Source organism: Cercospora kikuchii (assembly GCF_019650295.1).
Source record: "Cercospora kikuchii DNA, contig_00008, whole genome shotgun sequence".
Taxonomy (NCBI): Eukaryota; Fungi; Ascomycota; class Dothideomycetes; order Mycosphaerellales; family Mycosphaerellaceae; genus Cercospora; species Cercospora kikuchii.
The window spans coordinates 1,299,154-1,327,115 of record NW_025408589.1 but is presented as its reverse complement, the minus strand read 5'-3'; the positions used below and the strand labels follow the sequence as shown (position 1 = coordinate 1,327,115).

Here is a 27,962-nt window from a genome sequence, read left to right as displayed (position 1 = left end):
ATCGAGGGCTTCCTGTTCCCACGTGGTCCTTGCAACGATTTTGGCGTACGTTCCTAGTTTTGTGTGGCTTCCCAAAGCTAGACTGTCCGCGGCGAGTGCTGTTCCGTGTTGTGTGGCGTCAGTATCGAAGTGCACTCCAGAAGCATGTCGCCTGTCAAAGGTCGATATAATATTGGTGTACCATGATTGTCGAGACTTCTTTGCTCGTGTGACTGAACAATGGCAAGATTAGCAAACGACACGTAAAAGATGTCTAGTCGTTGAACCACTTCAAGACGCCAACTGGTGCATGCCAAGGACGAGCTGGGGTGACATGGGGGCTGCATAAATCGACGCCACCATAGCTGCGCTCCACTACTCTGTACGACTGCGTTTCCCAATAGTTTTGCTTCTTGCCTGATGTGGTGTCTTCGAGAAAATGATTCGTTGTGATAGCGGGCGTGCAACACCGATATACGATTTACGTGGTGGTCTTACCGAGGTGGCGATTCATTCTAGCCCAGTGCCTCGTCCTCTGGCCAGACATTCGCCAGCCCGCTGGGACTCGAACATTCTCTGGTTACCGTGTCTGGGTGAGAACGAGGAACGCAGAATCTTGTAATCCAGGATACCCCTTCCAGTGTCGCACCTTATTGCAACTTCAGTTTCACACCAGTCGGAGCCGCATTGAAATGGCTTCGTCAATGTCTTCACAAATCCCACCAGAACTCATGCAGATTGCGCAGATCATTGGCTTGATCGAGCTTCAGATAAGGAGTCATGTCGCTTCCGGGATCCTGTTCCTTCGCGGTCTGGCCGTTGCCAAAGTACGCGAAACGGTTCTCAGCCCGAACGTAAGTATATTCGAAGTCTTCCCACCGGGGTTCCCGCCGGATGTATGTAGCGTGCGCGCCGGAACCGGGCCTGGTGTAATCCGTCAGCAGAGCACCGATGATCGGAAACGTGACGGTGGACTCACCAATGTCCATGAATACGCGCACCGGGACGACCTCCATTACTCCAAGAGCTGCATTTCAACGCCATGTTTGTGCGAGGAAAGAAGGCATCCGCGTATGCAACAAAGTCGTCCGTCGCTGCCTTCGAAGGAGTCATAGTTCGTATGCCCTGAGAAGAGATCTTCCTCAAGATCTTGGCAATGTATGTGATCTGGTTCTCGGCTGTCCACATGTCAGCACGCGACTCTTCACCGTTCGCACCACTTTGAGCCAGATCGAGCGAATCGCAAAACACACGGAGACTCGATCATCAGCGAGCAAAGCATGATCTCATACCTGCGTGCGGAACGGTCCCACTAGGGCCGGCCGGGTTTGGTCCTAGAGAACGGTGGTCAGCCTACCCAATGTATGCCAGTCATGGAATTGTGCCACACACCAAGAATATAGGCTAGGTTTGGGAAACCATCAGTGGCCATTCCCAGGTACGACCTCGGCCAGCCGAACTTGCCACCGGCACGCCAATCTTGAGACAGGTCGGCATCGCCAGATACGATGGGAAAGGGCGGTGCGTAATGAACGTTTGCCCCGGTCGAGCAGATTACGGCATCGACTTGGCGATGAACTCCGTCAGTGGTCACAATACCATCCTCCACGAAACTGCTGCTGATTAGCTGTGCCTCGGTCTAGATGGCAGGAGAGAGTAGACACACCGCTCAATAGGTGTTTGCACGAATTCCAAGTTCGAAGCACACAGCGCTTCGAGATATCCTGGTCCTGGCGTCAAACGTCTGCAATTAGGAGGAAAGTCGGGGACCAAGTTGTCCAGAAGCTCTGGCTTATCTTTGGTGCGAGCGCGCATCGCCTCAATGAAGTTCTGACGTAAGTTTTTGGAGGTTTCGGAGTCGACAAGCTGGCTATCGAAGCCTCTGAAAAACTTGTCCTCGAGACTCTTTCTGTACTTCAAATATTGTTCCGGGTCCTTGAAGTCTTCGAGCTGCTCTTGCGAAAAATACATGGGCGTGTTTTGTCGATCCTTGACAGCGGGATTGAAGCTACCCGCGATCCAAGTGCGGTTCCGTGCGTAGTGAACAACGTGGTCAGCAAGCTTCTGTAATTCCGTCGTGACCTGAATACCAGAAGCTCCATTGCCGATAGTGGCGATTCTCTTTCCTTTCGGATCGAAGTTGACGTCCCAGTTTGAGCTATGCCTCAAGTGACCTTTGTAGTTCTCAATTCCGGGATATGATGGTAGCTTCCAGTCGTTGAAGTGGCCGATCGCAGTTATGAAAAAGTCGTAGTATTCCGAGACCGAACTGCCGTTTTCGACGTTGACACTGTCAAGTCTCCACTGGGCGCGCTGTTCGTCCCAGTATGCCCCAACGACCTTTGTCTTGAACCGAACGTAGTCATATACTTTGTGCTTGCGGGCCACTGATTGCCAGTATGCGAGGATTTCTTTGCCTTGAGCATATTCCTCCGTCCACTGGGTATTCGGCGTAAAAGTGCTTTGGTACACGTGAGCTGGGATGTCGCACCTAACTCCCGGATAGACGTTTTCAAACCAGGTTCCACCAACGTCGATATTCTTCTCCAGGATTGTTAAATCAATGGAAGGTACTTTAGCTGGCAACAGAGCTCCAGCGGTGATGCCCGCCAAGCCAGCTCCGACGACAGCAACTTTGAGCTTGCGGACTTCATCGACTGGGTGCTCGGAAATCTTGAAATCTGTAGGCCAAGGGTACGTCCAATCGCTCTTCAAATCAGATGCTTCTTGTTCGCTCACGGTCTTCAACTCAACGATGGTGGAGGTGGCAAGTTTGGTATCGCCAGCAACGGCTTCCGGTAACAAAGCTGTTTCGACGGAACCCATCTTGCTATGTGCTGCCAAGGTGCGAGATACCGTTCACTTGCCAGCTTGAGTATATCGAGATGGTGTCTCGATCAAAGCATCCATAGTCACTCGCAATGCCTGGAGCGTCCAAGCTTTTGCCGATCAGCCGAAGCGATGAACCTTCACCTCTGGTCAACGAAAGAGATACGAGTGATCCGTCTACCCAATGAAGCCATTTGTCGTGATCGAAACGCCCAAGCAACGAAAGTGGCTTTCCGAACGCTTGTGGTAAGCTGGAGTGCTCGTGATATGGCGCAATCATAGGTCAGAAGGCAACATTGGCTCGGATAATCTTCGGCGTTCCCGTGGGCACCTCGAACAAACGGAGACAGCGATGGTGACCACGCAATGCTGGTGAGAGTGGAGAGCATCCACAGGAAAGATCGTGCAGATAGTGCATGTGTAAGACCCAAGTGAAATCAGGACGATTTTCCAGAGAGCCTGATTCTGATTTGTCATAATCGATAGGCAGTCCATACTGCATTCTCGCCGCATCTTCCTCCCGAAGGACCTAAGGTCATTGTACAACAAAATTCGAAGCAAAATCCAAGACAAACATCTTACGGCATCCGGAAAATGAGCATTGCGACAGTCAAGCCCGCTGATCCCATGTCATTCGAGTATCACGAAAATGATCTGGATCTTGGCGAGGACATCGACTGGGGGACCGCCACTCCGATTTCTCGGGTGAATGTGCTGGACGACAGGAAGCTCGCAAACATCATTTCCAAGTGTGAGCTGCTTGAGCCCGCTAGGATACCCCAACAACAAAAAGCGCTCATCTTACATAATGTAAAAACGCCTTATGTGCTGACGAGGCAACACACTGTCCCGGAAATCCAGAATGGAAACGAGCTGCTGGTACGAATCGTTTCAGTCGGTTTGAATCCGATTGATTGGAAGTCTGTCGACTATGGTTTTGGCATTCCCAACTTGCCCTACATCGCTGGACGAGACTTCGCCGGAACCGTTGTCAAGGCACCCAGACACAGCCACATACGGGAGGGCGATACTGTAAGCCAAATCAGATCCAAGTTGAATTCGACCCAGTCACTGACAGGTTCAAGGTTATATGCGGATCGACCGACTATCGCGATGTTCGCAAAGCTGCATACCAAGAATACGCCATCGCAAGTGACCATACAGTATGCCGACTGCCGGAACATATTCCAGTTACTCATGGTTCGGCCCTGGGAGTTGCTTTCGTGGCTGCGTCTCTCGCGCTCGGGGTCTGCCTTGGCTTGAAGCTTCCAGACATCGCCGAAGCAAAAGGGTCCAAAGGCCCTGATATCCGGCAGATTGTTCGCAGAACCGCCCTGGGAGACCTGCCTTCAGACACAGTATCAGAGTGTCTGAGCATGTCTGAGCACGAGCGACCTGTAACAGGGGAGTGGCTAGTCATATGGGGTGGCTCTTCCACGAGTGCTCTGATTTTGTCTCAACTCGCTCATCTGGCCGGACTGAAAGTAATACTGGTCGTGGATGTGGCCAAGCATGGCGCCCGAATGATGGAGTCCAAAGATTTTGTGCTGGTTGACAGCCACAATGCCGCACGAGCGAGCGATATAATACGCAATCTGACTAGAGGCCAGCTGCGATTCGGCGTGGACACCGTGGGCAAGCCAACCGCAGAGGCTCTGGCGAACAGCTTGCAGGTGGACGGCGACAAGAAGTCCCACATCGTCGGCCTTGCAGCTCTGCCCAAGGAGCGGATACCGGGCGTGGTGTATCACAGTGTGCCCGTCAAGTTGTTCCACGAGGTGCGAGATGTCGGGCTGTCATTGACGGCATGGCTTGAGCAGGCTTTGGAGCACAACGTGCTAAGTCTGCCGGTGGTTGAAAGCGCGCCCGGCGGGCTTGAAGGGATCAACGCGGCATTGGATCGTATGCGGCAGGGCCAGATATCAGGGAAGAGGCTCGTTGTGCCGTTGTAAATATTGGTGCTGCTGAGGTTGTTGCAAAGACGCGACGCGTCTTCAGTGTTCAGGTCATCGGCCCGGGTTGCTCCGAGCGATGGCAGACCACTGCCACTGCCTCATCATCTCCCACAATATTGTCCCTATTATTCCCCATAATAATTTCGCCACGAGGTTTCCATCTAGGCATCAATTCTGGACCAGAATGGAGTCGTATACGTTGCCCTCTGCCTCTGCCTGCGCTCTGCTTCCATCCCCTTCCATGCAGAGTCCGGTGTTGGCCGACAGCGCGTCGCAGTCACGGACGCGACGTGACCCTGGGTTCACTGGACGATTGAAATTCCCCAGATGTGCGTAGTCAAGCGTATAAGAAGAGATGGAAAGCTTTGGTGAAAATGTTGATGATCTTCTCTGGCCCAGATGCAGGTACGGCGCCAGACCCCGCTTTGGCGACCTTCATCATTGGATCTAGTTGTCGTGTGCCGTAATGGTAGTTTCCAAGGACCTAACATCCAGCAATGCCGTCAGTATTGACGACATGGACGACACTGAAGACAAGACACCCCCGGAAGAACTGCACAGCTGCCCGCAGTGCCACAAAACATACAAACGACCAGAGCATCTGAAACGCCACTTGCAGAGTCACAGTACTGCCAAACAGTACAGCTGCCCACTCTGCCAGGCCACCTTTCAGCGCTCTGATGTACTCAAGCGCCATCAGCAGACCTGTGTCGGTCCGAGGAAGAGAGTGGCATTGACCAAGAAAGCATGCGACCAGTGCACTCGACGCAAGCGGGCTTGCGATGCCGCCCGTCCTTGTCGCGGATGTTTGACGAGAGGTGCTATTTGTACTTACAGCCAACTGGAACAGTCTATGCAGGGAGAGGCACAAACACACACTAGCCATGATACCTCGTTTTGGATCCCATGGCACGACGACTCAACAATAAGCGATGGAGACATCTTCGATCGGATATTCAACTTCGGCGGCTCGACAGTCGACCACGAGGAGAGAAGAATCCCAGTTACGCTACACTTCCTTGAAAGGTTCACGCGGGATCAAGGACTTGTGGCTTCCTTCGACTGTTGTACTGAAGAAGAGCGCTTGCTGCTCGAAGACCACGTTCGGTGCCGATTGCCATTCATAGACGCAACCGACGTGACGAAGTTGCAACAAGTGTCGGACCAAATTTCTTTACTGATCGCGGAAGTATGTCAGGTGAAGCCTCGGAACAGTGCTGTCAACATCTCCTGGGACCGAGCCACCGAGCATGATTGCCGACAGTTCTTTTCTGCCTCTCACATCCATTTCTTCCTTGAGTTATATTGGGCTATTTGGTCACCGAACGTGCCTCTGCTTCATCGACCAACCTTCGAGATCAGTATTGCCAAGCCTGTGCTCATCGCGGCGATGGTGACGATCGGAGCGTCCGTGTCTTCCAGCGAGGCCGACCGTCTTGCAGCCAAACAGTTTTTCAATTGTGTGGAGGAAGCGGTATTTCGTGACGACCAATTCTGTACTGAGGAAGACCGCAGATTGTTCCCAAGCAAAGCGAAGATTCAGTCCCTGCAGGCTGCCTATATCGTTATGTTGTATCAGAATTGGGAAGGCAGCACTTCCAGCAAGGGTCGCATTCGACGGTTTCGTTACAGCACAGTCGTTGCCGTGAGTCCTCTCACTGCGCTGATGAGTTCTGGCACTAAAAACGGATAGGTTGCACGAGACGTCGGTATCAGACATGCGAGGCATGAAATTTACTCTTCCGCGGCTTTCGACTGGCAAGAGTTCATACTACGAGAAGAACTGATCCGAGTCATTCTATGGATTTTTCTACTCGACACAGCTTTTGTGATCTTCAACAACGTCCCGCCTCGGATGGCCATAAAAGAGATGAAGATGAGCTTTGCCCGCAATGATGCATGCTTCCAAGCATCAAATAGCGAGACTTGTTTGCAACAGGTCATGATCAGCCACCAGGAGCCTCATTTGCTCTCGTCAGCATGTGAGATGATTTGCAACAGAACGATCACGGACGGCGAGTTGACCAGCTTCGGACATCTTGGTTCTCTCAATCTATTCGTTGCGACCTCGGGTAAGGCTACCTGTGTAATAACCGTGGCTACCTCTGAATGCAACGACCTCTGAGTGCAACCGCCTAACTAGATCGGCTCTCAATCCATGAAAAGCTTTGCTGATTGGCTTAGCGACCTGCGGTCGCACTCAGAGATCGTTGCATTCAGAGATAGCCACAGTTAATGGTTCCACAACTGACTACGACTCGCAGCAATTCATTCCATGATCTTCCAGGTCCAGCAATCATTCAGTCCACAGTTGCAGCTCGGTCCGATCTACAATGCCCTGGCGAACTGGCATCTTTTGTGGCAGAGGCATATCAAAGTCGACGCGGTCATGAGATCTCATGAGGCCACATTGCTGACTCTAGACATGACGAGACTTTGGCAGCGCGAAGGATTCTCACGTTTTGCACCCGAGTACTGGATGCTAGCAAGCATGCTCGTCCAACGACTCGACCGGTCGGAACAAGATGCGATTGAGAAGTCCTGCGAAGAGCCTGAAGTCAAGATCGAGCCCAAGGACGAGCTTCTCGAGAATTATGATACTGATATGCGACAAGTCAACAGTCTTATCGCAGAGTTCCAAAAGGTCATGCTCTGAGGAAGGCTTGGCGGTACTTTGGTACTTCGGTCGTCTCCCACATCGGCCTCCGCTAAAACGCCCACCCCCTCACCGCAACGCAAAACCGTAACATGGAATTGGAGCGGTGCTATTGGTCACTGGTCGATCGCACACGAAAGTTCATTGGTCAATAGCGGTCGACTGAGAAGAAGATCATCAGGTCGTGAACATGCCAACAGACTGAATGGTGCAAATGGCAAAGCTGTCCTGCTTCGGGCTAGATGGCGGCAGTCGCTGCCATGTCTATAAAGGCAGAGCACAAGGTCTACTTGCACGATGCAGATTGAATCACCCCAATTCATCATGGAACGATCATCAGTGTTTATTGCTGGCCTGGTAGGCCTACTGGTCTACGGCCTGTATCGCTTGCTCTCAATCGGCAAGAGGCCAAAGGACTACCCACCTGGACCACCTACGTTGCCAATTATAGGAAATATTCATCAGGTAAGCTAAGCCGTTCATTCAGCTGCCACACAATCGAGCTAACATGTATCCAGATGCCGACCAAAGATGCACACCTGCAATTTCAGAAATGGGCGGAAGAATACGGCGACATTTACAGCTTGATGCTGGGCACACAGACTTTGATCGTGCTCTCCAGTGATGTTGCCATCAAGGACCTGATGGACAAGCGGAGCTCAAACTATTCCGATCGACCAGAGCTTTACATTGGTCAGGAGCTATGCTCGGATAATTTGAGGGTATTGATGATGGGTTACTCTCCCAAGTGGCGAAGCATGAGAAAAATGTTCCACCACTTACTCAACGCAACTGTCGCGGGAGACTTTGTACCCTACCAGACACTGGAGAATAAGCAGATGCTGAACGATCTGCTGGAATCTCCCAACGACTTCCTTCAGCATATTCGTCGGTACTCTAATGCGTTGACAACATCGATGGTCTTTGGTTGGCGTACGCCGACATTTAATGATCCCGATATTCAGCAGCTCTTCGAGGGCTTTTCGGAGTTCGCGGGTACGTCACTCCGTCGCTCTGTCTGCGCACATTTGCTAACCTTGACCAGACATCAATATGACAGGCGTGGCAGCTCTGCTCGATGCGTTCCCGATCATTCGAAAGCTGCCAGACTTCATCCTTCCACTACAGAAGAAAGCAAAAGACCTTCACAAAGTTGAACGAGAGCTTTACCTAAAGCATTGGCTGCGCGCGAAGAAAGAGATCAAGGAAGGCACCATCAATCATTGTTTCTGTAAGTCAGCCAGTCTCGTTGATACTACATATCTGGTACTGACTCGAGCTCAAGGCGTTGGTATGGCGGAAGCACAGAAAAAGGACGAATTCTCGGACGCTCAGGCGGCTTATATATCCGGCACGCTCCTCGAAGCTGGATCTGACACGACCTCGAACACTTTGTATGCCTTCGTGCAAGCTATGCTTCTCTATCCGGAGGTTCAACGCTTCGCACAGCAGCAGATCGACGCCGTTTGCGGAGATTCAAGACTACCCACGATGGAGGATCAGCCTGCTCTCCCGTATATCCGCATGCTAATGAAGGAGACTTTGAGATGGTGTCCCACCACTATCTTAGGCGCTGTTCCACATGCTGCGACTCAAGAGGACACGTACAAAGGATACGTCATCCCTGCTGGCGCCGGTGTCATGAACAATGTCTGGTCGATCAACATGGATCCAAACAGAGCACCGAACCCGCGACAATTCGACCCCAATCGCTACAAGGACGATACTCTCGGACTCTATGACTCCGCATCAAACCCAGACGGAACGAAGAGAGACATGTTCACGTTTGGCGCAGGTCGCCGCATCTGCCCAGGTATGCACGTTGCGGAGCGAAGTTTATATTTGGGAATGTCGCGCATCCTCTGGGCATTCGACATAACGCCCGCAAAGAACAAGAGTGGCAAACCTATCTTGCCCAACCCAGATAAATTGACACAAGGCTTTGTGTGCATGCCTGAGGAGTATCCTGCAACGATCACGCCGAGGTCGCCACAACGAGCAGCTATTGTGAAGGCGGAATGGGAGAAGGCTTCAAAGGAGCTCTTGGATCCTGTCAGCAAGCAATGGATTTCATCGCCGCTCTGAGTCGGTCGGTACTCGATAGGAGATCTCTGAGTTAGGTCGTAGCTATCGAAGAGAGCTCCAAAGGCAATATTCAACGCCTCGATGAAGCGATGAATAACCGTAGCTACCTCTGAATGCAACTGCCTCTGAGTGCAACCGAACGTCGCTAAGCCAATCAGCAAAGCTTTTCACGCATCGAGAGCCGATCTGGTCAGGCGTCTGCACTCAGAGGTAGTTGCATTCAGAGGTAGCCACGGCTGTGAAGTGTACTGCAGCGATTGAACACGAACGCCAAGCATAATGAGACCTTCCAGAAGCATTGTGGCGGCGGAAATCTACGACAAATCCATCTAGCGTGTCCACAAATATCACGCTAAGGGGTCCATATTTAGATTTACAGACAAAGATGGTCTTTGCCAGACGATCGGTAACGCCGTGGACACGAGAAAAGTAGCTGATATAGACACTTGTAGGAGAGCAAGGTATAAGCATCTCCTCTTCGCGATAGGCAGTTTCTGCTGATATCCTTCACGTACCACTGTTAACCTGTTCGATAAAAACGCCATCATGCTCTTCACATCAATCCTACTACCCAGTCTCCTCGCCAGCAGTGTATATGCTCTGCCCCAAACATCGGTAACATCCTCTTCACCACAAACATATCCACAAAGATGCAAATCTCCTCAATTACGAAAAGAATGGCGACAACTCAACGCCAAAGAACGAAAAGCCTACACCGATGCAGTCCTCTGCTTGAAAAGCAAACCCTCTCAAATCGGCCTAAGCACCTCACTCTACGATGATTTCCCCTACGTACATCAACAAGTCGATAAAGAAGGTCCGTTCGCTCACTCCCTCAGCCTCACCATTCCTTCCCACTAATAGTACTGTGATCCACAGTCCACTTCGTCGCCTCCTTCCTCCCCTGGCACCGCTACTTCCTCTCCCTCTACGAAACAGCCCTCCAACAACAATGTTCCTACAAAGGTCTCGTGCCCTACTGGGACTGGACCCTCGACAGCCCCCACAACGTCTCGCAATCCCACCTCTGGTCCTCAAAAACCGGTCTAGGCGGCAACGGAAACCCTCTCAAAACCGTCTCCCTCAGCGACGGCTCAACACGCAACTGCGTCACAGACGGCCCATTCAAAAATCTCAAAGTCTCATATTTTGGCTCCAGCTTAGACGGACATTGTCTGACTCGGAACTTCAATAACGGGACAGAGCAAATTGGTGATATGTTGGCGTTTGCTTATAAACCGGATGTTGTGGCTGAGATTCAGGGTTTGAAGGATTATGATTCGTATCGGAGGAGGTTGGAGTCCGGACCTCATGGGGCGATTCATTCTGCAGTGGGAGGGGATTTGATTCCGGCGACGTCGCCGAATGATCCGGTGTTTTTCTTGCATCATGCGCAGATTGATCGGTTGTGGTGGTTGTGGCAGCAGAAGGATCCGAAGAAGCGGAATGCGGAGTTTGGAGGGAATAGAATGCAGGAGGACTTTGGCGCGGAGGGATCATCTCCAAAGGCGCAGTTGGGTGATGTAATGAGTGTGAGAGAGTTGGGTGGTGATGTGAAGGTCAAAGATTTCATGACGACGGAGAGCCCGAGGTTGTGTTATAGGTATTGATGCGCGATGCGAGTCTTTGTAGGCTGTGTGCGACGATGCATTCCGCGTTGCATTTGAATCTTTTTGAGCACCATACCGAGTCATGGGCCTTATCCGGATTATGAAAGGCTAAGCAGAGTCGAGGTTTGCTGCTGGCTCACGTTGTGGCTCATTCATGCTGCCAATGAATCCCGACATTGTTGTTTTTGCTCGATCGTTTGTTCCTGAGAGCACGGCTTTTAGTACGAGATCCAACGTCAAGTGATTTCTGGTGCGAAGCAATTATCGCGTACAATAATCCTTCTCCGGCATTGCCAATGAGTGCTTCAGCAAGAAGTGTGATCGCGCACGGATTGACATTCGTTCCAGTCTGTCGAGCCCAAATCTGCCACCGCGCTCTGCCCTCGTCAACCCGATGCGAATACTCTCGAAAACCACGCTCAGCACGCGATTTCCTTCCAAATCACACGCAACGAGAAGCCTTCACTTTCCCACCTCCCTCAACCCACTCCAAGGATCCTCCAAAAACCCTTTCGAAAAGTACACAAAATCCCCCCTAACATTCTTCACTCCCCTCCTCAGCGCCTCCGAACTCGGACTCTCTTGCGTTTGAGGATCATACAATCCTCCCGCATCGAACTCATTCGAAGAAAAAGCAGCAGCAGCGCCTTCAATTCCTGTCTTCACATCCTCTCCCACTGCCGCAAACGTAGATTGGTCGTTTCCCTTCGCAACTTTCTGCTCGCTCCGCGCACGCACAGGAACATTATTTGCTCCAGTCTTCCTCGCATGAACACCAGGATCCACAAATCCATCCGCGTCGCCTTCAGAGTTGAATTTCCTTTTTTGTTTATTTTGTGTTCCGAAGCCTGCGAAACCCATCGCGGCGGCGATGGCCGGGTCGACGGCGAATTCTTCTTGGTCGTCCATGGTTCGTTGTGTCTTGGGAGTGGCTTAGAACGACTTTGTTCTTCTTCTGATGCGTTGATGGATGGAGTTGGAGTGAATGTAAATGGCAACAGGCGAGGTAGGAAAGTGGGTCGTGCGGAAGAAAGTTGTGGGACAGAAGGCACACGCCACAGGGGAGGAAAGAGCAACAACAGATTGTGCCCAGACTTGGTGCAGGTCGAACGCAATGGAGAACAATGGAGATACGTAGATTTTCAGGTTTGTGCCTGCGTGGCAATAGTTCATGATATCTATCAACATAGGGCAGATGACCCAATGACTACATCCTAGGTTTCTCCTTCACAGCATGTACAAGTCATAGCGCGAACATCGTCTCGGACCCTGTGAGTCCTCCGTCAGGTTCTGACCCAGGTGTTAGTGTGACCGACCTTTCGGAACTTGTGCAACGGATCCTCGACAGCCTTGCGTTCTCGCTCTGTACGCTTCGCGGCATTCTATACCTGGTTCGTCTTGGAGCTGGAAGCGGCAGTACCGGCCAACATGCTCTTTGGATCGCGAATACCAGCGTGGTTGCCTTCTTGCACGCGCTTCAATGTCAAGGCAGCGATCAATGCTGCACCCACACCAGATCCATCTTCGGCAGGAAGGATTTCAATAGGATCGTGGCCTTTGCCAAGAGACTTGCCGTTGCGACCCTTGTCCCAGTCGAGGATCTCCTTGAGAGCTTGCGCGCCTCGTGCCTGTTTGATTGTCAGTAAAATTCACCTTATGGAATGTTGTGATGCTGACCTTGAAGTGTGGGTACTTGTTAAAAACTGAACCATCTGCTCCGACGTGGCATTCCTTGTAGCCCTTCTTCTTGCTAATGGCTGCAACACCACACGCACTAAGTCTGGCAGATCGGGTACCAATCAGCTCGGCAAGTCGTCTTATCAATTCAAGTTCTGGCTTTTGGCAGTTGATCTTCATTTTGTCGTAGAAGATATCATATGTCTCCTGCAAGTTCTCGTATGGATCGTTCTCAATATCGGACAGGAAAGAGGCGTCAAGCGAGTAGGGCTTCTTGAGAGAAGAAATGTCCTGGCCCTGGAAAAGCTGAACGTGTGGCTGCTCGTGAAGGTCGACCAGCACAAGACGGAAGAGCTCACCAAGGTAGAGCCCAGCGATCATCTTCTCAAAGGCCTGCTGACCAGGACGTGGAGAGTCTTTGTCGATAATAACGTCGTATTGCGTCCTGGGTAGAATCTTGTGCTCATTGTCGAAAGCACCCCACTCGCAGTTGATGGCAATTTCTTGCTTTGGATCCAGCTTCATGTGCTCAAGCTTAGGGATCTCACCGGCGTGCTCCATGTATGCAGCATTGCAGCCGGTTCCGAAAATGCAGCCAATCCTCATCTCGGTGTCTGTGTAGGCACTAGCAATCAGAGTACCGGTAGTGTCATTGATAAGCGCAGTGAGCTTGATGGGCACGCCACGCTCTTCCAACGCCTTCTCGAAGGGTGGAACAACGTCCTTGCCCTCGACACCGTCAATGTCGAAGCCCTTGGTCCATCGCTGCAGCACACCGTGATCGATGTAGTCTTGCGTGGCTGGGTAGGAGAAGGTGAAACCGAGGGGAATCTTATCCAGCTTCTCGCCTTCGTGGTGGTATTCGATGAATTGTTGCAGACAGTCTGCAATGTATCCCCACAGCTCGTCTGCGTTGCCGGTCTTGAGCTCTTCCGGCATGCGGTACTTGGACTGGATGATGTCGAACTCTCCCTTCTCTTCTGGCAGATTGATCTCGCAGACACGCAGGTTGGTGCCTCCCATATCGAGGGCGAGGAAGGTGCCGGTCTCGTGGCCGGTAGGGAAACCCATGACCCATGTTGGGTTCATTGGGATGCTGCCGCCCTCCTTTGACAAACCCTTCTCGAGCTCACTGACAAAGTGATCGGTGATGGCCTTCAGCTTGGCGGTGTCGACAGTGAAGATCTCCTCGAGACGTTTGATCTCGGCCAACATGTCCTTGGGCATATCTGCCATAGAGCCCCTACGGCTGGGCTGCCGTCTCGGACCCAAGCCAACCATATTGACTGATTTCTCAACGATCGATGGGTGATGTTGTGCTCCAAGGCAGTGTGTAGGTGTGTAGAGATACGGCGGACGCGGAGCAGCTCCCGGATAGTGTACGAGAGCAGATGGGCGGAAGAAGAGCGTAGAAGTGAAAGCTCACGCGGTTGTGGTGCTGGCTGGACAAGCTTCCGTCAGTAGCGGTCCAAGTCGATGTGCAGCTCCTGCTCCGGCTTCTAAGCAATGACCAAGCAGGTGCAACAGAGAATGTGTGCGTGACAGGGAAGAGGGATGGGAGGAGATTCAGCAAAGGATACGAGTGCTGTTTCTGCTGACTTGGAGCATGTGCAGGGCGATTATTTTTGTTGATGCATATGCCCCGCTATGGCACCGAAGACAAGGCCAGAGACCCCTCCAGAACATCGGCTGCTCTCGCCGATTGCAGGCACGACGAGCACCATTGGCATGGCCAAGAAAAGGCTGATCACTCACCGCTGGGCAATGGATCAATCAGGGAGAGTTTGGTGTATGGTGATGTAGACAGAAAGGAAACATCAAAATCTTCTTACCGCTCGCGTGGTGATGATGCTCCAGCGGCCTGGCTTCGGTGGTTGAGCGGTCGTCGCTCTTTGCGGACCATGACGTTCCCAATCCCGGCGCGAGCAGCGACAGTGACGTGGTCTTGGCGCCCGCCCTGGTGATCCTGGCGAGAGCTCTCACGTCGTCGAGCTGACCATCACATTGGAACACACGCAAAACAACACCATTTCACTCATCTCGCGACTCCGGAACACACTCCATCACTCACAACACCTCTCCCATCACACCCTCCACCCAAGTAGGCCATCGAACACCCTCAAACCCACCACGCGCGAGCTGACGTAGCTCGCAGCATGTCCGCCGTCCGCATCATCCGCGCTCTTCCAAAGACCCCAGTCACTTCTCGCAGCTTCTCCGTCGCAGCTCGCAGAATGGCCGGAGGTGACACTGGCGCCACTCGCTCCGGCGGTGCAGCAGCGGGCGATTCCTTCACCAAGCGTGAAGAGGCCAACGAGGCCGCCTTCATCAAGAAAGCTGAGAGGGAGAAGTTGGAGGCCTTGAGGAAGAAGATTGCCGACTCCGAGGCACAATTGGCCAAGGACAGGAAGGAGGCCGATGACATTGTGAAGGGCTCCGGCAAGCAGTAGATGGAATGAACAGGTAAGTGTGCTGCAGAAGCTAAGCTTGCACACGACTAACGCGCTACAGGTCGGAGACATAGGACGATAGGCATCAAGAAGCGACGAGTCATGTACATATAACAGCTACCAGAGTCACGAAAGCTCCTCCCTCATCCAGTCTTGCAGATGTGCAGATTCGCGCGACATGTATTCTACTGACAACGCCATGATTCCAGCATGTCTCAAATCGCCGCCTGAGACGCCCTCCAAGGTCTACGACCACCGCGACATTGACCCTTCAGCAACCCTTCAGCAACTATAAGATCAGGCATCCCCATCGAGAGCTTCAAAGCACATCTGGATTCTACAAACACAACATGACACCACGCAAAGATCAGAGCAAAGATGCCGCGCTTGACGGGAATGATCCCATAGCAGAGCAGAAGACCACGGAGTGTTCGAGTGCAGTGCTACCACCTGACGAGTCGCATTCCCCTCCACATTCTGCAAACATCTCTCAAGAACCGCTGCATCAACCTCGCGCCTCGGCACCTCCAATCTCGATCTCTCCCGTACAACTCGATCCTGCGACCAATGAGCTTCCCAACAATGCTTCTCTCACACCAGAAACTTTCAGCCTCTCAGCAGCCCGGACAGGATCTCAGAGCCCAGGCACTCGACCCATTCGTCCCCGTCGGCTGACAGCTGATCAATCCGACTCAGATCTCGCAATCGTGGCTAACATCACCCCAATTATTGTCGACTACCTCAAACACTCAAGCAAAGATTTCGACCTGACGCTGCGGAGCTTAGCTGCGACTTTACAGAAGATGGCTTTGGAGGCTGGAGAGAGCCGCGAGGTGCAGGAGTCGAGTGAGAGGAGACCACTTCCAAAGGAAGATGTGGAATTTGCTGAGAGGTTGTTGGGAGACAAGGAGGGTAAAGATACGTGTTGGGGCTTACCTTGGGGAGGAAACTAATTTGCCCTTCTCCGGCGACTTGGGATCTTTGCGATTCGTGGACTGAGATGAGCCATGTGTCGAGGGTCTGGTCAATTGAGCTCGTGATCGTGCAGGAACAGCTTTCTCGTACTGCGCTTCCGCCGGCGCCAGATTGACAGGGGCGACAAGCTCAAATCAGCTCACATGTTCACGATACGACTGGTTCAAAAGGTACGCGTTGCACAGCCATCCTGTCAACGCCACGACTCGATTCTCGTCACTTGATCAGCGTACCTCGTAGTCGCGTCTGGACCGTTGACTAGGAGGCGGGCGCCTAGGAAGGTTAATACTGTCAAAGCCTTTTCCTGAAAGCCCCATGCCGTTTCGTTCATTTCAATGGTTCAGGACCGAGACCTTTTGACATTCGTATTCGTCATCCTTCCTTTCCACTACATTCAGATTGGCTCACAACGCAGTACGAAGACAGCCTCGTTTGATTACTTGTGTTCATCAGTGATGAGAGTAGCACACAACTCCTCCATGTACGACTTACCCTGTCAACATCTTCCCCAGAAGAAAGACAGCAAGAATGGCAAAATCAATCGCTCCACACTTAGACTCACGACGCGATAGACAAGATCTAGAATCGCGTGCGTCGTTGTGGCTCAGCGCCTTTGCGGCTGAACCTTCTTGTCTCGAGTACACGCGTCTCTGTTCCTCCTTCCGGCGCTTGCAACCTCGCATTGTGATACAAATAGTCAACAAGCTAGACCTTTCTTGGGATAATGCCCAGCTGTACCAATGGTCATCGTTAGGAGCTTGGTCGAAAGCTTGGTGCTGCTACTTGAGCTTAATACTGAGCCCAACGATTGGAAGGCACTTGACTTGTGGGCAGTACGAAAGGCTGTCTTGTGGTACATCCCTCAAATGAACTGTACGCGCGGCCTCAATTTTGTGTAGCGTATGCAGGGAGAGTCGCGCCTCTGTTCGTGCTTCGTGGCTGGCTTGTACGAGGAGCAAAAGCAAGAATAAGAAGTCGCTCATACGCCTTCTGATCGAAGGAAGTACAAGCAAGCCCGCAAGAGATCAAAACCATTCATTGAGTCCATATTCACACACTCTCTATTCGACTCGATCAATCACGAGCCACCACAACATCACCTCCTAAACCAATCAACCGATCTCACCGACCAAGTCGACCAAAATGCGTTTCACTCCGGTCGTCACTCTGGCCTTCGCTGCCTTCGCACTCGCGGCGGATAGCACCTCCTCATCAGACATGACCAAGACCGACACCGCCACTAAGACCGATACTGCCACCAAGACGGAGACCAAGACAAGCGAGCACACAAGCACCAAAGACGCGTCGTCGTCATCTCACCACAGCACATCGACGGGAACTGCTGCTGCAGCAAAATCTTCCGGGCACTCCTCGTCGTCTTCGCATGCTGGCGCTGCTGCGACTTCGTTCCCAGTTGTCGCGGCGGGTGGAATGATTGTTGGAATGGCTGCTATGGCGATTTTCTAGAACAGCATAAGCGAGCCAACGAGGAGTCGGAAAGGAGGCAGATTGGAGGGCAGATGGGGATGGAGATGAGGAGGAGCATTGAGTTGATCAAGGACTGAAGACAATGAGGGAAGTGTACCACAGGACTGAAAGTCAGCAAGCTTTGTTATGTCAGGAGTCGCACTTATGCCGGGCAGAGGAAACACATATGTAGCAGCCTCATCAAATTTCACCATTACTGTTTTGTCGCAGGAATAGAAACCCTTCCCAGCTCCAAAGATGCGGCACAACGCATGATTTTCGAATGCTAACTCCGCTGGCGTGTCTATGCGGCATTGTAGGGCAACAAACTAGGCAGAAGTCCGTGCCGCAACAGTTGACCTTTATATACCCTGAGCAAACGTGCTTCTTCGAACAAGTCGATTAGCAAATCGTCGAACCCCGGCAGATCCACACGTATAGAGTGCGGTCGACTTGTTTTGTTTTGCGATTTCGATGTGAAATTTTGCAGGCAACGCGCAGGTCAGGGGTTCGAATGCGGGTTGGTGCGTAGTACATAAATTGCTCTTTGGTTTTTGTTCCGACTTCGTACCTTTGGACTGGAGGCGTGACTGACGCGACTGACGCGACTGCGATCCCCAGGGGGTTCTCCGCTCGCGCGCATTTGGACGGTAGCACTGTTGACGTTTATATTTTGCCAGCAATCGTGCTTACTCAGACAAGTTGGCGACTCATCACCGACTTTAGTTCCGGCAGATCCCCATAAACAGGATCGACGACTTGTCGTTTTGCTGTTTTGATGCGAAGTTTGCGCAGGTCAGGGGTTCGAATGTCGGTTGTTGCCAATTAATCTTCCTTTTTGCCTTCCCCCAGACCGGTGGGAACAATAGACAATCGTTCTTGGGGTTTGGGTCATTTGTCTCTCAATTGCTGCTCTTTTTCGACCCGGCAAACGAACATAGAAGTGAGACTCATGTAAACAAACGTCCTGAACAGCAGCAAACTGCACGTGGCGGAACTGTCATGTCCTCAACTCGTCCCGTTCCCAATAACACAACACATGCCAGCCTTTCCGCATGAGTTTCTCATTTTCTTCACCTTAAAGGCTTGCAATGAAAAGTCTCGAACCGTCACAGCCGCAAGCCATGCCCCGCGAAACCGAAGAAGAAATGTTCCGCCGTGTTGCGTCCGAAGCTCGACGTGAAGCTCGCATCGAACAGCAACGAGATTTTGAACGCAGACGACAGAGGAAATTGGAGCGCAGAATGAAGCGGGAAGAGGAAGCAAGAAGACGGATCGAAGAAGTCGCTGCCAAGAATTCGGGTCTGGTCGCGAAAAAGGTCAATGTGCGTGGAAGAGGGATCCTGGCTAAGCCGAGGAAGAGAGCCATGCGTTCGTGTTCGCCAGTTGTTGTCGACGATACCATGGAGGGCGCGGAGGATGAGGAATGGGTGCCTTTGAGACGGGATGTTGGGACGGAGACGGATCCGTTTGAGACGTGTTTGGTGCAGGGCGAGGACGAAGAAGAGGTCGAGGGTGATGAGGTCGGACGAGAGCATTCTGCGATTGCGGCTGAGATGGATGTTGATTGCAAGGCAGTCGTTGGTGATGCCTCGGGTAAAATGAGCGAGACCAAGGCGGCAGAAGGTCGTGAAGGCTCGGGCAGTGAGCATTCGGAATGGGAGAAGGCCTGGAAAGAAGCGGTGGAAGCATTTCAAGAGGAGTTCAAGGTGGAAGCTGATCGATACGATGCTACACTTTCGATGTATCTATGATTGAGCAGCATCGTTCCGACCCCGGTCTACCCGGTGCGAACTGCGCCATTTCAGCGTCGCGAAGGTCTGCCAGTCTCCCGGAGGTGTTCAATAAATTTCGTGAAAGGCTTGCTACCTGTCGTGCTGACTGTATTAACGCTCCTCATTGTGACAAAGCTTGGTGGTCTTCCACTCTTGATGTCTTTCGCCCATTGTCGAATCCGAGCGGGTTGAGCTAGTTGAATCTCCTGGAGCTCTTTCAGGCGCTGGTCTTGCGCAGCACGGTAAGCTGGCATCTTGTCAATCTCAATGTGCGCTTTCCTCGCCTTTGATATTGCAGGTGGGATCGTTGGCGGTTCATGCCCCATAGACTTGCCCTGTTCGACAAGCTGTGCTTCACGCTTGATGCCAACTGAAGTATCATACTCATAACTAAGAGGAGCTTCTGAACGAGAAAGATCACGGAGATTCGCCATAGTCAAACTTTTCGAAAGCCGGCGTCCAGAGTGCAACAGCTCCACCTTTCCTCGTTGTGGCGAATTGACCAATGGACTATTCCTGTTCCACTTTTGTCTGACGGGAATGTAGTTTCCATCCTCATCGCACGAATACACACTGCTTGCGACAGGCATGCGGAATTTAGGTACAGAGCTGCGCTGCGACAGTCCGCCAGCCAACGATGGCTCTGTGGTATCTCGGATGTCGCGTATAGCTTGATCAATATCAGGTGCGTCGAACACAGTGCTGATTGTCGAGACAATGCTGGCCCGACGGGACCTCAAAGCAGGATGTACAGTATCACTGCGTTTCACTACGGCCAACGGTGCTGGCATCAAGGAGATCTCACTTCCATAGTCCTTTGGGTGTTTCTTGGCAGTCGGTGGGTGCTCTTGCAGAGGCTTCTTGCCTTTGGGTAATTGAACCGTGTCCCAAATGTCAATCGAGGCTCTACTTGATGCCCGCAGTACCTTGATGCTTCTGATCTGGGGCATGCGCACAGGCAGAACCTCTAGGCTATGCTTGGCTCCATTGATATTCCCATAAGAGAACTCCTGGAGATGTCGCCAGATCAGATGTTTTCTCTCCAGCAAATCACCGAAGACCAGGGGGCTGGGACCCGAAACATCAAGCCAAACGAATCGTAGGCAGCGCAGAGTCCGGTGGAAGCTTCGGAGATAGTCTTCCAGCACTTGCAGGAACATCATCATCTGGTTGTCGCTGAGCTTTCGACTCGCCGCTGGATTCCGTATGCGAAGGTCAAGTTCGGCCAGATTTGTCCAGATCTGCGTTGATGGTAAAGAGGTCTCGTGCAGAATAAATGGTGAAGCAAAGGCACCAAAACCTGCCCACCGCAAGTAAAGGACTCCGGCAGCATGTAAGGGGTCGAAGCGGAGGGAACGTAACTTCGGCAACCTGGCGTGTTGCAATGCCGAGCGGAGAGTAACGAGAGCACCATCGATCGACGTGGGCCCAGGCCAGTCGGACTCATCATGGACGCGGATGTGTACTTCTCGAACATGCTGAATATAGCTTAGAAGATGCCGAAGCTTCTGCTCGGTTTGCGGATCGAGACTGGACTCAAATGCATCCTTTTCTTGGCTAGTAGTGACGGCCAACGGAGAGTGACGGGGACTTATCGTGAACGTCAGCTCGATGCAGAACGGGGCTATCCTCTTCAATGCAGCCAATTCGCGACTGCTGCCGCGACGTCTCAGTGGGAGCTGAACATGAATCTGGCGGAACAGGTGACTCTTTCTCTGGTCCACAAGGTTTTGAAGTAAATGTGATGAAAGCCGCAGGCTGGTCAATGAGTCTCCCTCACTTAAATGTGCGAAAAGTGTTCGTCGGATGCTGCCATCATCTCGGTCGTCCTCAAGAAGTGTAGATTCCAGCTTCGAAGTCATGGTTCCTCAGATGGACTTGTTGCACTGTGTGCTGCCAAAGAAGGTGCCGCCATCCAGAGCTCATCCATAAATCCATAGAAAGCTTGCTTTCGTGAAGAGTGCCAATGCGCGACACCATCGCATACCACCACTCCGTGAACGCGTGTACCCAAGCCGCATTGTTTGCCGTCGCACCCTTCACAACACCGCAACATCATCAGAAAACGTCCTTGTATACGCCGTATCACTCGTATAGTCCTTTTGCGGTCCCTTCACTTTATACCTCACCCCAAAAACATTCATCTTCTCATCATCTCCCACTTCAGCGACTTTCGGTAGTCGGAACTCATAGTACGCCCAATACATGTCAAGTTCGCAAAGATGCTCACCACGACCCGCGATTCCATTGCCTTCAGCATCAATTTCCAGATCATGAAACAAATAGTCAACTTCTTCTGCGCCGTTTTGGGCTTTCGTGTCTTCTTTGATGAACCATGCGGAGATTTTGTCTTCGTCAGCGTCATACCGATAGACGTACTTGCGGTTGGCTTTCAAGGTGAAGCCATTATCGGTTTTGAGTTCTCCTTGTTCTGAGTATACCAGCTCGCCTGCAGCGGAGTGAGCAGTGGGAGTGCGTGGTGTGAATTTTGCTATGCCTTCGAAAACGCCTGAGGGGAAGCCTGCTAGTTGGCTGTTTAGAGATCTTCGGAGCCGCCATGAGCCTTTTAGACCCTCGAATATGGCGGCAGCTGTAGTCTTTGCTGCCATTTTGCGGACTTGAGCAGGTACGCAATGTAGTGCGGAGGACTTGTTGTGATGCAGAAATAGCAACGCAAGGCCAGGCAGGTCCGGATGTCTTTGCATCGGATCCGGATCCCGCCGATCTTCATTGCCCGCCTGAATTTGTTCAATCAAATTGCTTCAAAGGGCTTCGGCACTCCACTTCCGAGCCGTCTTCACGACGACGTGATGTGCGACATTGGAGTTCGGCAGCGAGGACAGCTGGTAATTGTTGCAGAAATGGACCTTCCTTCGCCTGATCGTTGCATCACAATTCGTTCTCATCGAGCTATATTCAAGTATGGCCGCTTCAGGAGGAAAGTTCTTCATACATGATGCTCTCACCACACCTGCCGTGCATCATGAGAGTTTCGAGAAACTATGGAAGACCAAGTGGGAGCCGGTTTCGAAGATGGGAGTGTATCCGTGAGTCGATAGAGAAAGATCAATGGACCGAATCCTCAACTAACATGTTGAAGATTCATGTTCAATGCTCATCAAGATTTCGAGCCAATTGCTGAGCGACTGATCGCCGAAGGTCAGAAGGAACCTTATGATTGGGACAAGTACGCAGAAGCCTTCTTTCCCAAAGCCGAAGAGCTACTAGGTATCGCTGAAGAAGCGGAGAAGAATGGCGAGATGGCCAAAGCGTCGGAGTACTTCATGTGGGTAACACCATCTGGACCATCCACTTCAGACACATAAGTGCTAACAATCTTCAGGCGTGCCTCAGCAGTCTATCGAATCTCCCGCTTCCCAGCCCCTCGATCCGAACAACAACGTCACGCCTGGCAAGAAGGCAAGAAAGCCGCTAAGAAAGGTCTAGCTCTCCGCGACCGCCCAACCCAAGAGATCTCCATCCCTCACACCCACGGCCTGCCCACCGAAGGCAAAGAAATAACATTCTACTACCACCTCCCACCGGGAAGCAGCCCCTCCAACCCCGTCCCCCTCGTCATAATCCTCACAGGCCTCGACGGCTACCGCACCGAGCTCGCCGTATGGATCGAAGGCTTCTCCCACAAAAACATCGCAACTCTAATCCTCGAAATCCCCGGAACAGGAGACTCCCCCGCCGACCCCAGCGACCCCACCTCTCCAGACCGCGAATGGTCCTCTCTCTTCGACTGGATCGACTCCCGCCCCGAAATCGACCAAACTCGTAAAGCTCTCTGGTCCTTCAGCACAGGTGGCTACTACGGTATCCGCCTCGCCCACACCCACCACAACCGTCTCCAAGGCGTCGTAGCACATGGCGGAGGCTGCCATCATATGTTCTCCCCGGAATGGCTTTCTCATGTCAATCATCTTGAATATCCGTTTGATTTGGCCACGACATTGGCGTATAAGTTCGGTTACGGCGACAATTTGGAGAAATTCAAGCAAGAAGCCATGAAGAAATTTTCTTTGCTGGAAGATGGGACGCTTGATAAACCAGTTTGTGCGAAGCTTTTACTCGTCAATGGCGTGAATGATGAGATTTTCCCGATTGATGATTATTATTTGGCGTTGCAGCATGGTGCGCCTAAAGAGGCGAGATTTATTGATGGGAGGAAACATATGGGAGAGCCGGAAAGCTTCTTTGTGATTTTAAAGTGGATTTATGATTTGTTTGGGTTGGAGGGCTCGCCACAGGAGCAGATGAGGACCGTTCCTTCGAAATATGGACGATAGGTTTAGACTGTTGCAAGTGCTAGCTTTCCATAGCATGACTACCTTTCGAATGAAGTTGCGAAGTGATCGATTGTCAATGTTTCTTCAGCGTGGCGCTCGTAAATTCGTCCCGCCCAGAATGAGGTGGATTTGACCTGCGATGCAGGAAATTGTTGCCCTCGGCCCCATTGGCATCGAAAGCAGCGATGCCCGGCAAGGGACATGAGGGAGTCTGGCCCGAACCTTTGTTTGCGACGGTTGATGCGGTCCAGTGTGGTGCCATGATGCAAGCAGATAGACGCTGGGCAGGAACATCAGAGTAGTCCGGCAATGGCTTGCACAATCGCCAGAGAGAGCTTGAGCTGCCACCTTGCCATGCCAGATAGCCATTACAGCCTGGTCGACGTGGATCATACCGCTGAGACCTCTCGCCTAGGGAGACGGCAAATTCAAGTGTCCATCGACGAGCGAAAAACTTGTATCAAGGTGCCTCGGTGATTCGGGGCATGTCCGGTGTGGTACGTTCGCGCATTTTATTCGCATAAGGCTCGCCGCCGATCATTCTGCTACACATCCGGTCCAAAAAGATGATCATACTGGCAATATAATGGACGATCTCATGAATGCCACCCCGCATATTGATCATGTGGACGAGTCCCATCATATGTGCTTTGTAAGCACCTGCGGATGTGTAACGAAGCTCATATAAGGCGAAGAATAGGACTACGCAGATCATCTGATCCGAGATGCGGCGTACGGGGTCAGTCATGGCCGTATTAATGCGTTGAATGATGCGGCCACGCAGGTGCGTGAGATGGTACAATTCACTCGGGTGCAGGGCATGCCCGCGCGTGTCCAGGAGTTTGCGTGTACCGGAGAGCATCGCAACGTTGAGCAGGGTGGAATCCTGCCATAGGAATGACAGCAAGCAAGCAGCGTGATCTGTATCCCGCATTTCTGGGTTCTGTGCCAACCACGTCTCCGTTTGCGATATCATGTGCCTTTCGTACAGTGTCTATCAAGACATGATTAGCACATTGCGCAGGATCTGAAGAATCGACGAAGATACCCAGACGGTCGTCACATTGCAACGAAGACTGCTGAGCACCATTCCAACATCATTGTCTGCATCGTCCAGGGCTATTGTCCGAAGAGACATGGCTCCCGTGGAAAACATGCCACTGGCTCCGCTGGTTTGTAGAGACGCTGCGGTCGTCCGTCTTGTGAGTTCTTGCCTCACGGCGTGCTGCGATGAGAGCTCTTCGACTGCATTCTCCTCACGATCGGTGGATGCGGATGGTGTAGTCGATGAAGAACTCGTATTGCTCTCTGTGTTGCCCTTGGCCGACCTCTTTTTCCGCCTCCTTCCGTCGCTGCCCTCAACGAATTCATAAGGGAGTTTCGTGGTGGTCGCCTCTCTTGCTCGTCGATGCTGAGTCTTGGTAACGTGGGAGCGTACTGTCCGGCGGTACCCAGCGCTTTGGGCGTCGGATGGCTGTCCCACCACGACAAAGTGCAGATTGGAGCTACTCTGATCAGCCATAACTGTGCGGTCAGCAAGCGATGGGTAGATTCGATGAAAGGATGGTGACGAGGGACAGGAGAGTGTGATTATGCTCCGCGCTGTGCGCGCACGAGGTGGATGCGGCCTCGATCGACGCGGTGGAGTCTAGTCCAGGCCGTGCCATGTCTATGGCGCTGGAAGGCCCCAACGAGGTGAGGCGGTGGTGGCGTTGTGACGACAGTATGGACAGTGGCTGCATGCTGCTGATCTGGCAACGATGGGCGTGCTTGGTGGTGGGGATGATCCGACGGCAGCGAGCTGCCATGGACCCAGGCGCGGACCTCCGCAAGCAGACAAGCATCGATGGCGGCATTGGCAGATTATTGGCAGTCTGACCTTCTAATCTTGCGCTGGTCACATCTGCTTCTCCATCTCACCGTTTCAACTCACCCATCTCGTCTTCATAGTTGGCGACATGCCGGTGCGAGACTTGTCGAAGAGTCGTGGCAGAGCGGTGGTGTCTTCCACATGCAGCGACGCGCTTCCTTACTCTCTGCTCCCACCCACGAACACCACCGCCGTCAGCTCTGCCGTCGAAGGCACACCTACCAGTCGTATCGTGAGATCCCGCGAGCAGGAGCAATGGACAGACCATTCACATGCATTTGTCGGCCTCGCTTGACCCGCACAAGGCGCTCCCAATGATGTCAATCCACAACATCCTGGTTGGAACCAAAGTCTGTTCCCAGTTTCACATCATCGGCAGCGCGCCAGCTCGTCACGCACGCGAGCCGCTGCTGCGCCAGTGCAGATTGCCGAAGCGTGCTTTCCTTTCTTCACTTCTTGTCCTCACTGCCTGCTGTCATCTGGCTCACCTGTAGCACCTCCGGCCTCGAGCACCCAAGACAGAAAGTCACATCTCGTTGCCATGTTGAGGCTACTCGTACTGGCAGCTCTGCCAGCACTCATCGACGCGTCGCCTGCACCGACCCCGAGAAACGACGTTGTAGCCCGCGCACCGGCGCCTACGCCAGGAACTCCAGTGCATTGGGATCCCACAAAAACACACAAGGACCGTAGGGATATCATCGACAGTGTCAAATCAGACGTCGATGGAGTGTTGAGCAGATTGGGATCCGATATTCCCTCATATGTGGCTAGCGGGATACCAAACTTCTTCCAAGACTTTCCCACTGGAGACTCTGTGGTCAGCTCACTGGGGTTGGAGGACTCTCAGCTGGCAGCTCTGCCGACGCAGGCATTGAACATCCCGCCATATGCCAACTATACCGATCAAGGGTGGAATGTTCGTTTCCACGGGAACATCTACAAGCAGCCCAACACGTCGGAAGAGAAGCTCAATGACTTGGCCAACATCTTCCTCATCGACACCAGCGTGGAAGAGCTTCCACAAAATCAGGCAGACCAGGCACGCAACGTGACCGCAGCCATCTTCGTGGTCCAGCAAGGAGATGTGGAAGTCTCACCCATCACCATCGAACCCTTTGATGGCGACCACGGCGGTGTTGGAGTACCACAAAATATCACTCTCCCATACAACACCACTGCACAAGGCGACTTCGACGTATTCCTCCCAATCAACAGCGAAGGCCTTCAGCGCGGAAACGAAACCGAGTCAATTCAAAAGCTCAATACATGGGTGAGCAATACCACCAACGGGAACGCCACAGCCTACCTCGTCCCCAACCAAGGCATCACCATAATCTCCGACATCGACGACATCCTCCGCGTAACAAAAATCTACGACCCCAAAGAAGGCCTCCTAAACTCCTTCGCCCGCCCCTTCGTTGCCTGGGAAAACATGCCAGAGATCTACGCCAACTGGTCCCAAGCTCTCCCCAACGCCCACTTCCACTACCTTACCACACTCCCCGAACAAGTCACCCGCAACTACGAAGAATTCATCTACGCCACCTACCCGGCCGGCTCCTTCGACACTCGTCCCCTCAACTTCAGCGACGTCTCCGCCACCCTTCAAATCCGAAAATTCCTCCTCGAACGCATTTTTGAAACTTTCCCGCAGAGGAAGTTTGTCCTTGTGGCTGATACTTCGAATTCGGATGTTATGAAAGCTTACCCCGAAATGGCGAAAGAACACCCGGAGCAGTTGCAATGCATTTTCCTCAGGAATACGTCCGCAACAGACGACTCGGATCACTTTCCGTATAATACCGATGGTTTCAAAGACATTGATCAGAACAAGTACATGTTCTTCGTTAATGCAGATGATTTGAAGGGAATTGATCTGGCAAGCGGTGACTGTTATAACAACTCCATTCCTCAAAATTTGACCTTTGGATACCAAGGCTTGCCGTTTGGAGTTGGGGATGATGCCCCAGTGAATGGAAGTGCGGATGGGTCGGTGGAGGGTGCAGGAACAATGTTCGCTTCCATACCTGACATGACACTGCTCTTCTGGGCGGTGATGGGAATGATATTCTGGCAAGGTTTGTAATGTACGAATGATTTGTTATGCCTGCTAGAAGCATGCTTGAGAAAAGAGGGAATATCTCGTTCAGAAATGAATGATAATGAACAGGCACAGGATGTGGACAAGGTGAAAGGCGGTAACACAATTCGCGACTAATCCTTCCAACGAGAGACACAGAACCAAGAGACTGTGTTGGCATGAGAACAGTGCACAATTTACAGCCTGTAGAACAAACAGAAGGAGAATGGATCTTGATAGCTTTCGAAACCAACGT

At 52.2% G+C, this 27,962-nt stretch overlaps 15 protein-coding genes across 15 annotated transcripts; 9 read left to right on the top strand and 6 right to left on the bottom strand.

The window, feature by feature from the left end:
• Positions 1-689: 689 nt before the first annotated feature.
• Positions 690-2,805, bottom strand: CKM354_001171000 (uncharacterized protein; the record flags this gene model as incomplete). The annotated part of the gene is made up of 5 exons (XM_044807210.1): positions 690-903; positions 959-1,157; positions 1,272-1,313; positions 1,372-1,592; positions 1,646-2,805. 5 exons carry the CDS (start codon positions 2,803-2,805, stop codon positions 690-692), a joined length of 1,836 nt encoding a protein of 611 aa, XP_044663145.1.
• A 597-nt stretch (positions 2,806-3,402) lies between these two features.
• On the top strand, positions 3,403-4,760 carry CKM354_001170900 (uncharacterized protein; the record flags this gene model as incomplete). The annotated part of the gene is made up of 2 exons (XM_044807209.1): positions 3,403-3,840; positions 3,894-4,760. The coding sequence occupies 2 exons, from the start codon at positions 3,403-3,405 to the stop codon at positions 4,758-4,760; spliced, it is 1,305 nt and encodes a 434-aa protein (XP_044663144.1).
• A 1,393-nt stretch (positions 4,761-6,153) lies between these two features.
• On the top strand, positions 6,154-7,419 carry CKM354_001170800 (uncharacterized protein; the record flags this gene model as incomplete). The annotated part of the gene is made up of 3 exons (XM_044807208.1): positions 6,154-6,408; positions 6,457-6,835; positions 7,028-7,419. 3 exons carry the CDS (start codon positions 6,154-6,156, stop codon positions 7,417-7,419), a joined length of 1,026 nt encoding a protein of 341 aa, XP_044663143.1.
• A 324-nt stretch (positions 7,420-7,743) lies between these two features.
• On the top strand, positions 7,744-9,504 carry CKM354_001170700 (uncharacterized protein; the record flags this gene model as incomplete). Its single annotated transcript, XM_044807207.1, has 4 exons — positions 7,744-7,884; positions 7,938-8,415; positions 8,465-8,650; positions 8,705-9,504. 4 exons carry the CDS (start codon positions 7,744-7,746, stop codon positions 9,502-9,504), a joined length of 1,605 nt encoding a protein of 534 aa, XP_044663142.1.
• Positions 9,505-10,050: 546 nt separating this feature from the next.
• Positions 10,051-11,114, top strand: CKM354_001170600 (uncharacterized protein; the record flags this gene model as incomplete). Its single annotated transcript, XM_044807206.1, has 2 exons — positions 10,051-10,321; positions 10,384-11,114. 2 exons carry the CDS (start codon positions 10,051-10,053, stop codon positions 11,112-11,114), a joined length of 1,002 nt encoding a protein of 333 aa, XP_044663141.1.
• Positions 11,115-11,576: 462 nt separating this feature from the next.
• On the bottom strand, positions 11,577-12,023 carry CKM354_001170500 (uncharacterized protein; the record flags this gene model as incomplete). Its single annotated transcript, XM_044807205.1, has 1 exon — positions 11,577-12,023. One exon carries the CDS (start codon positions 12,021-12,023, stop codon positions 11,577-11,579), a length of 447 nt encoding a protein of 148 aa, XP_044663140.1.
• A 473-nt stretch (positions 12,024-12,496) lies between these two features.
• Positions 12,497-14,072, bottom strand: CKM354_001170400 (uncharacterized protein; the record flags this gene model as incomplete). Its single annotated transcript, XM_044807204.1, has 2 exons — positions 12,497-12,742; positions 12,792-14,072. 2 exons carry the CDS (start codon positions 14,070-14,072, stop codon positions 12,497-12,499), a joined length of 1,527 nt encoding a protein of 508 aa, XP_044663139.1.
• An 875-nt stretch (positions 14,073-14,947) lies between these two features.
• On the top strand, positions 14,948-15,241 carry CKM354_001170300 (uncharacterized protein; the record flags this gene model as incomplete). The annotated part of the gene is made up of 1 exon (XM_044807203.1): positions 14,948-15,241. One exon carries the CDS (start codon positions 14,948-14,950, stop codon positions 15,239-15,241), a length of 294 nt encoding a protein of 97 aa, XP_044663138.1.
• Positions 15,242-15,591: 350 nt separating this feature from the next.
• On the top strand, positions 15,592-16,194 carry CKM354_001170200 (uncharacterized protein; the record flags this gene model as incomplete). The annotated part of the gene is made up of 1 exon (XM_044807202.1): positions 15,592-16,194. One exon carries the CDS (start codon positions 15,592-15,594, stop codon positions 16,192-16,194), a length of 603 nt encoding a protein of 200 aa, XP_044663137.1.
• Positions 16,195-18,774: 2,580 nt separating this feature from the next.
• CKM354_001170100 (uncharacterized protein) lies at positions 18,775-19,437 on the top strand (the record flags this gene model as incomplete). The annotated part of the gene is made up of 1 exon (XM_044807201.1): positions 18,775-19,437. The coding sequence occupies one exon, from the start codon at positions 18,775-18,777 to the stop codon at positions 19,435-19,437; it is 663 nt and encodes a 220-aa protein (XP_044663136.1).
• Positions 19,438-19,487: 50 nt separating this feature from the next.
• CKM354_001170000 (uncharacterized protein) lies at positions 19,488-21,320 on the bottom strand (the record flags this gene model as incomplete). The annotated part of the gene is made up of 1 exon (XM_044807200.1): positions 19,488-21,320. One exon carries the CDS (start codon positions 21,318-21,320, stop codon positions 19,488-19,490), a length of 1,833 nt encoding a protein of 610 aa, XP_044663135.1.
• Positions 21,321-21,497: 177 nt separating this feature from the next.
• Positions 21,498-22,067, bottom strand: CKM354_001169900 (uncharacterized protein; the record flags this gene model as incomplete). The annotated part of the gene is made up of 1 exon (XM_044807199.1): positions 21,498-22,067. The coding sequence occupies one exon, from the start codon at positions 22,065-22,067 to the stop codon at positions 21,498-21,500; it is 570 nt and encodes a 189-aa protein (XP_044663134.1).
• A 313-nt stretch (positions 22,068-22,380) lies between these two features.
• Positions 22,381-23,753, top strand: CKM354_001169800 (uncharacterized protein; the record flags this gene model as incomplete). Its single annotated transcript, XM_044807198.1, has 3 exons — positions 22,381-22,505; positions 22,559-22,744; positions 22,802-23,753. The coding sequence occupies 3 exons, from the start codon at positions 22,381-22,383 to the stop codon at positions 23,751-23,753; spliced, it is 1,263 nt and encodes a 420-aa protein (XP_044663133.1).
• Positions 23,754-24,213: 460 nt separating this feature from the next.
• On the bottom strand, positions 24,214-25,275 carry CKM354_001169700 (uncharacterized protein; the record flags this gene model as incomplete). Its single annotated transcript, XM_044807197.1, has 2 exons — positions 24,214-24,747; positions 24,802-25,275. The coding sequence occupies 2 exons, from the start codon at positions 25,273-25,275 to the stop codon at positions 24,214-24,216; spliced, it is 1,008 nt and encodes a 335-aa protein (XP_044663132.1).
• Positions 25,276-26,164: 889 nt separating this feature from the next.
• Positions 26,165-27,712, top strand: CKM354_001169600 (uncharacterized protein; the record flags this gene model as incomplete). Its single annotated transcript, XM_044807196.1, has 1 exon — positions 26,165-27,712. The coding sequence occupies one exon, from the start codon at positions 26,165-26,167 to the stop codon at positions 27,710-27,712; it is 1,548 nt and encodes a 515-aa protein (XP_044663131.1).
• Positions 27,713-27,962: the final 250 nt, after the last annotated feature.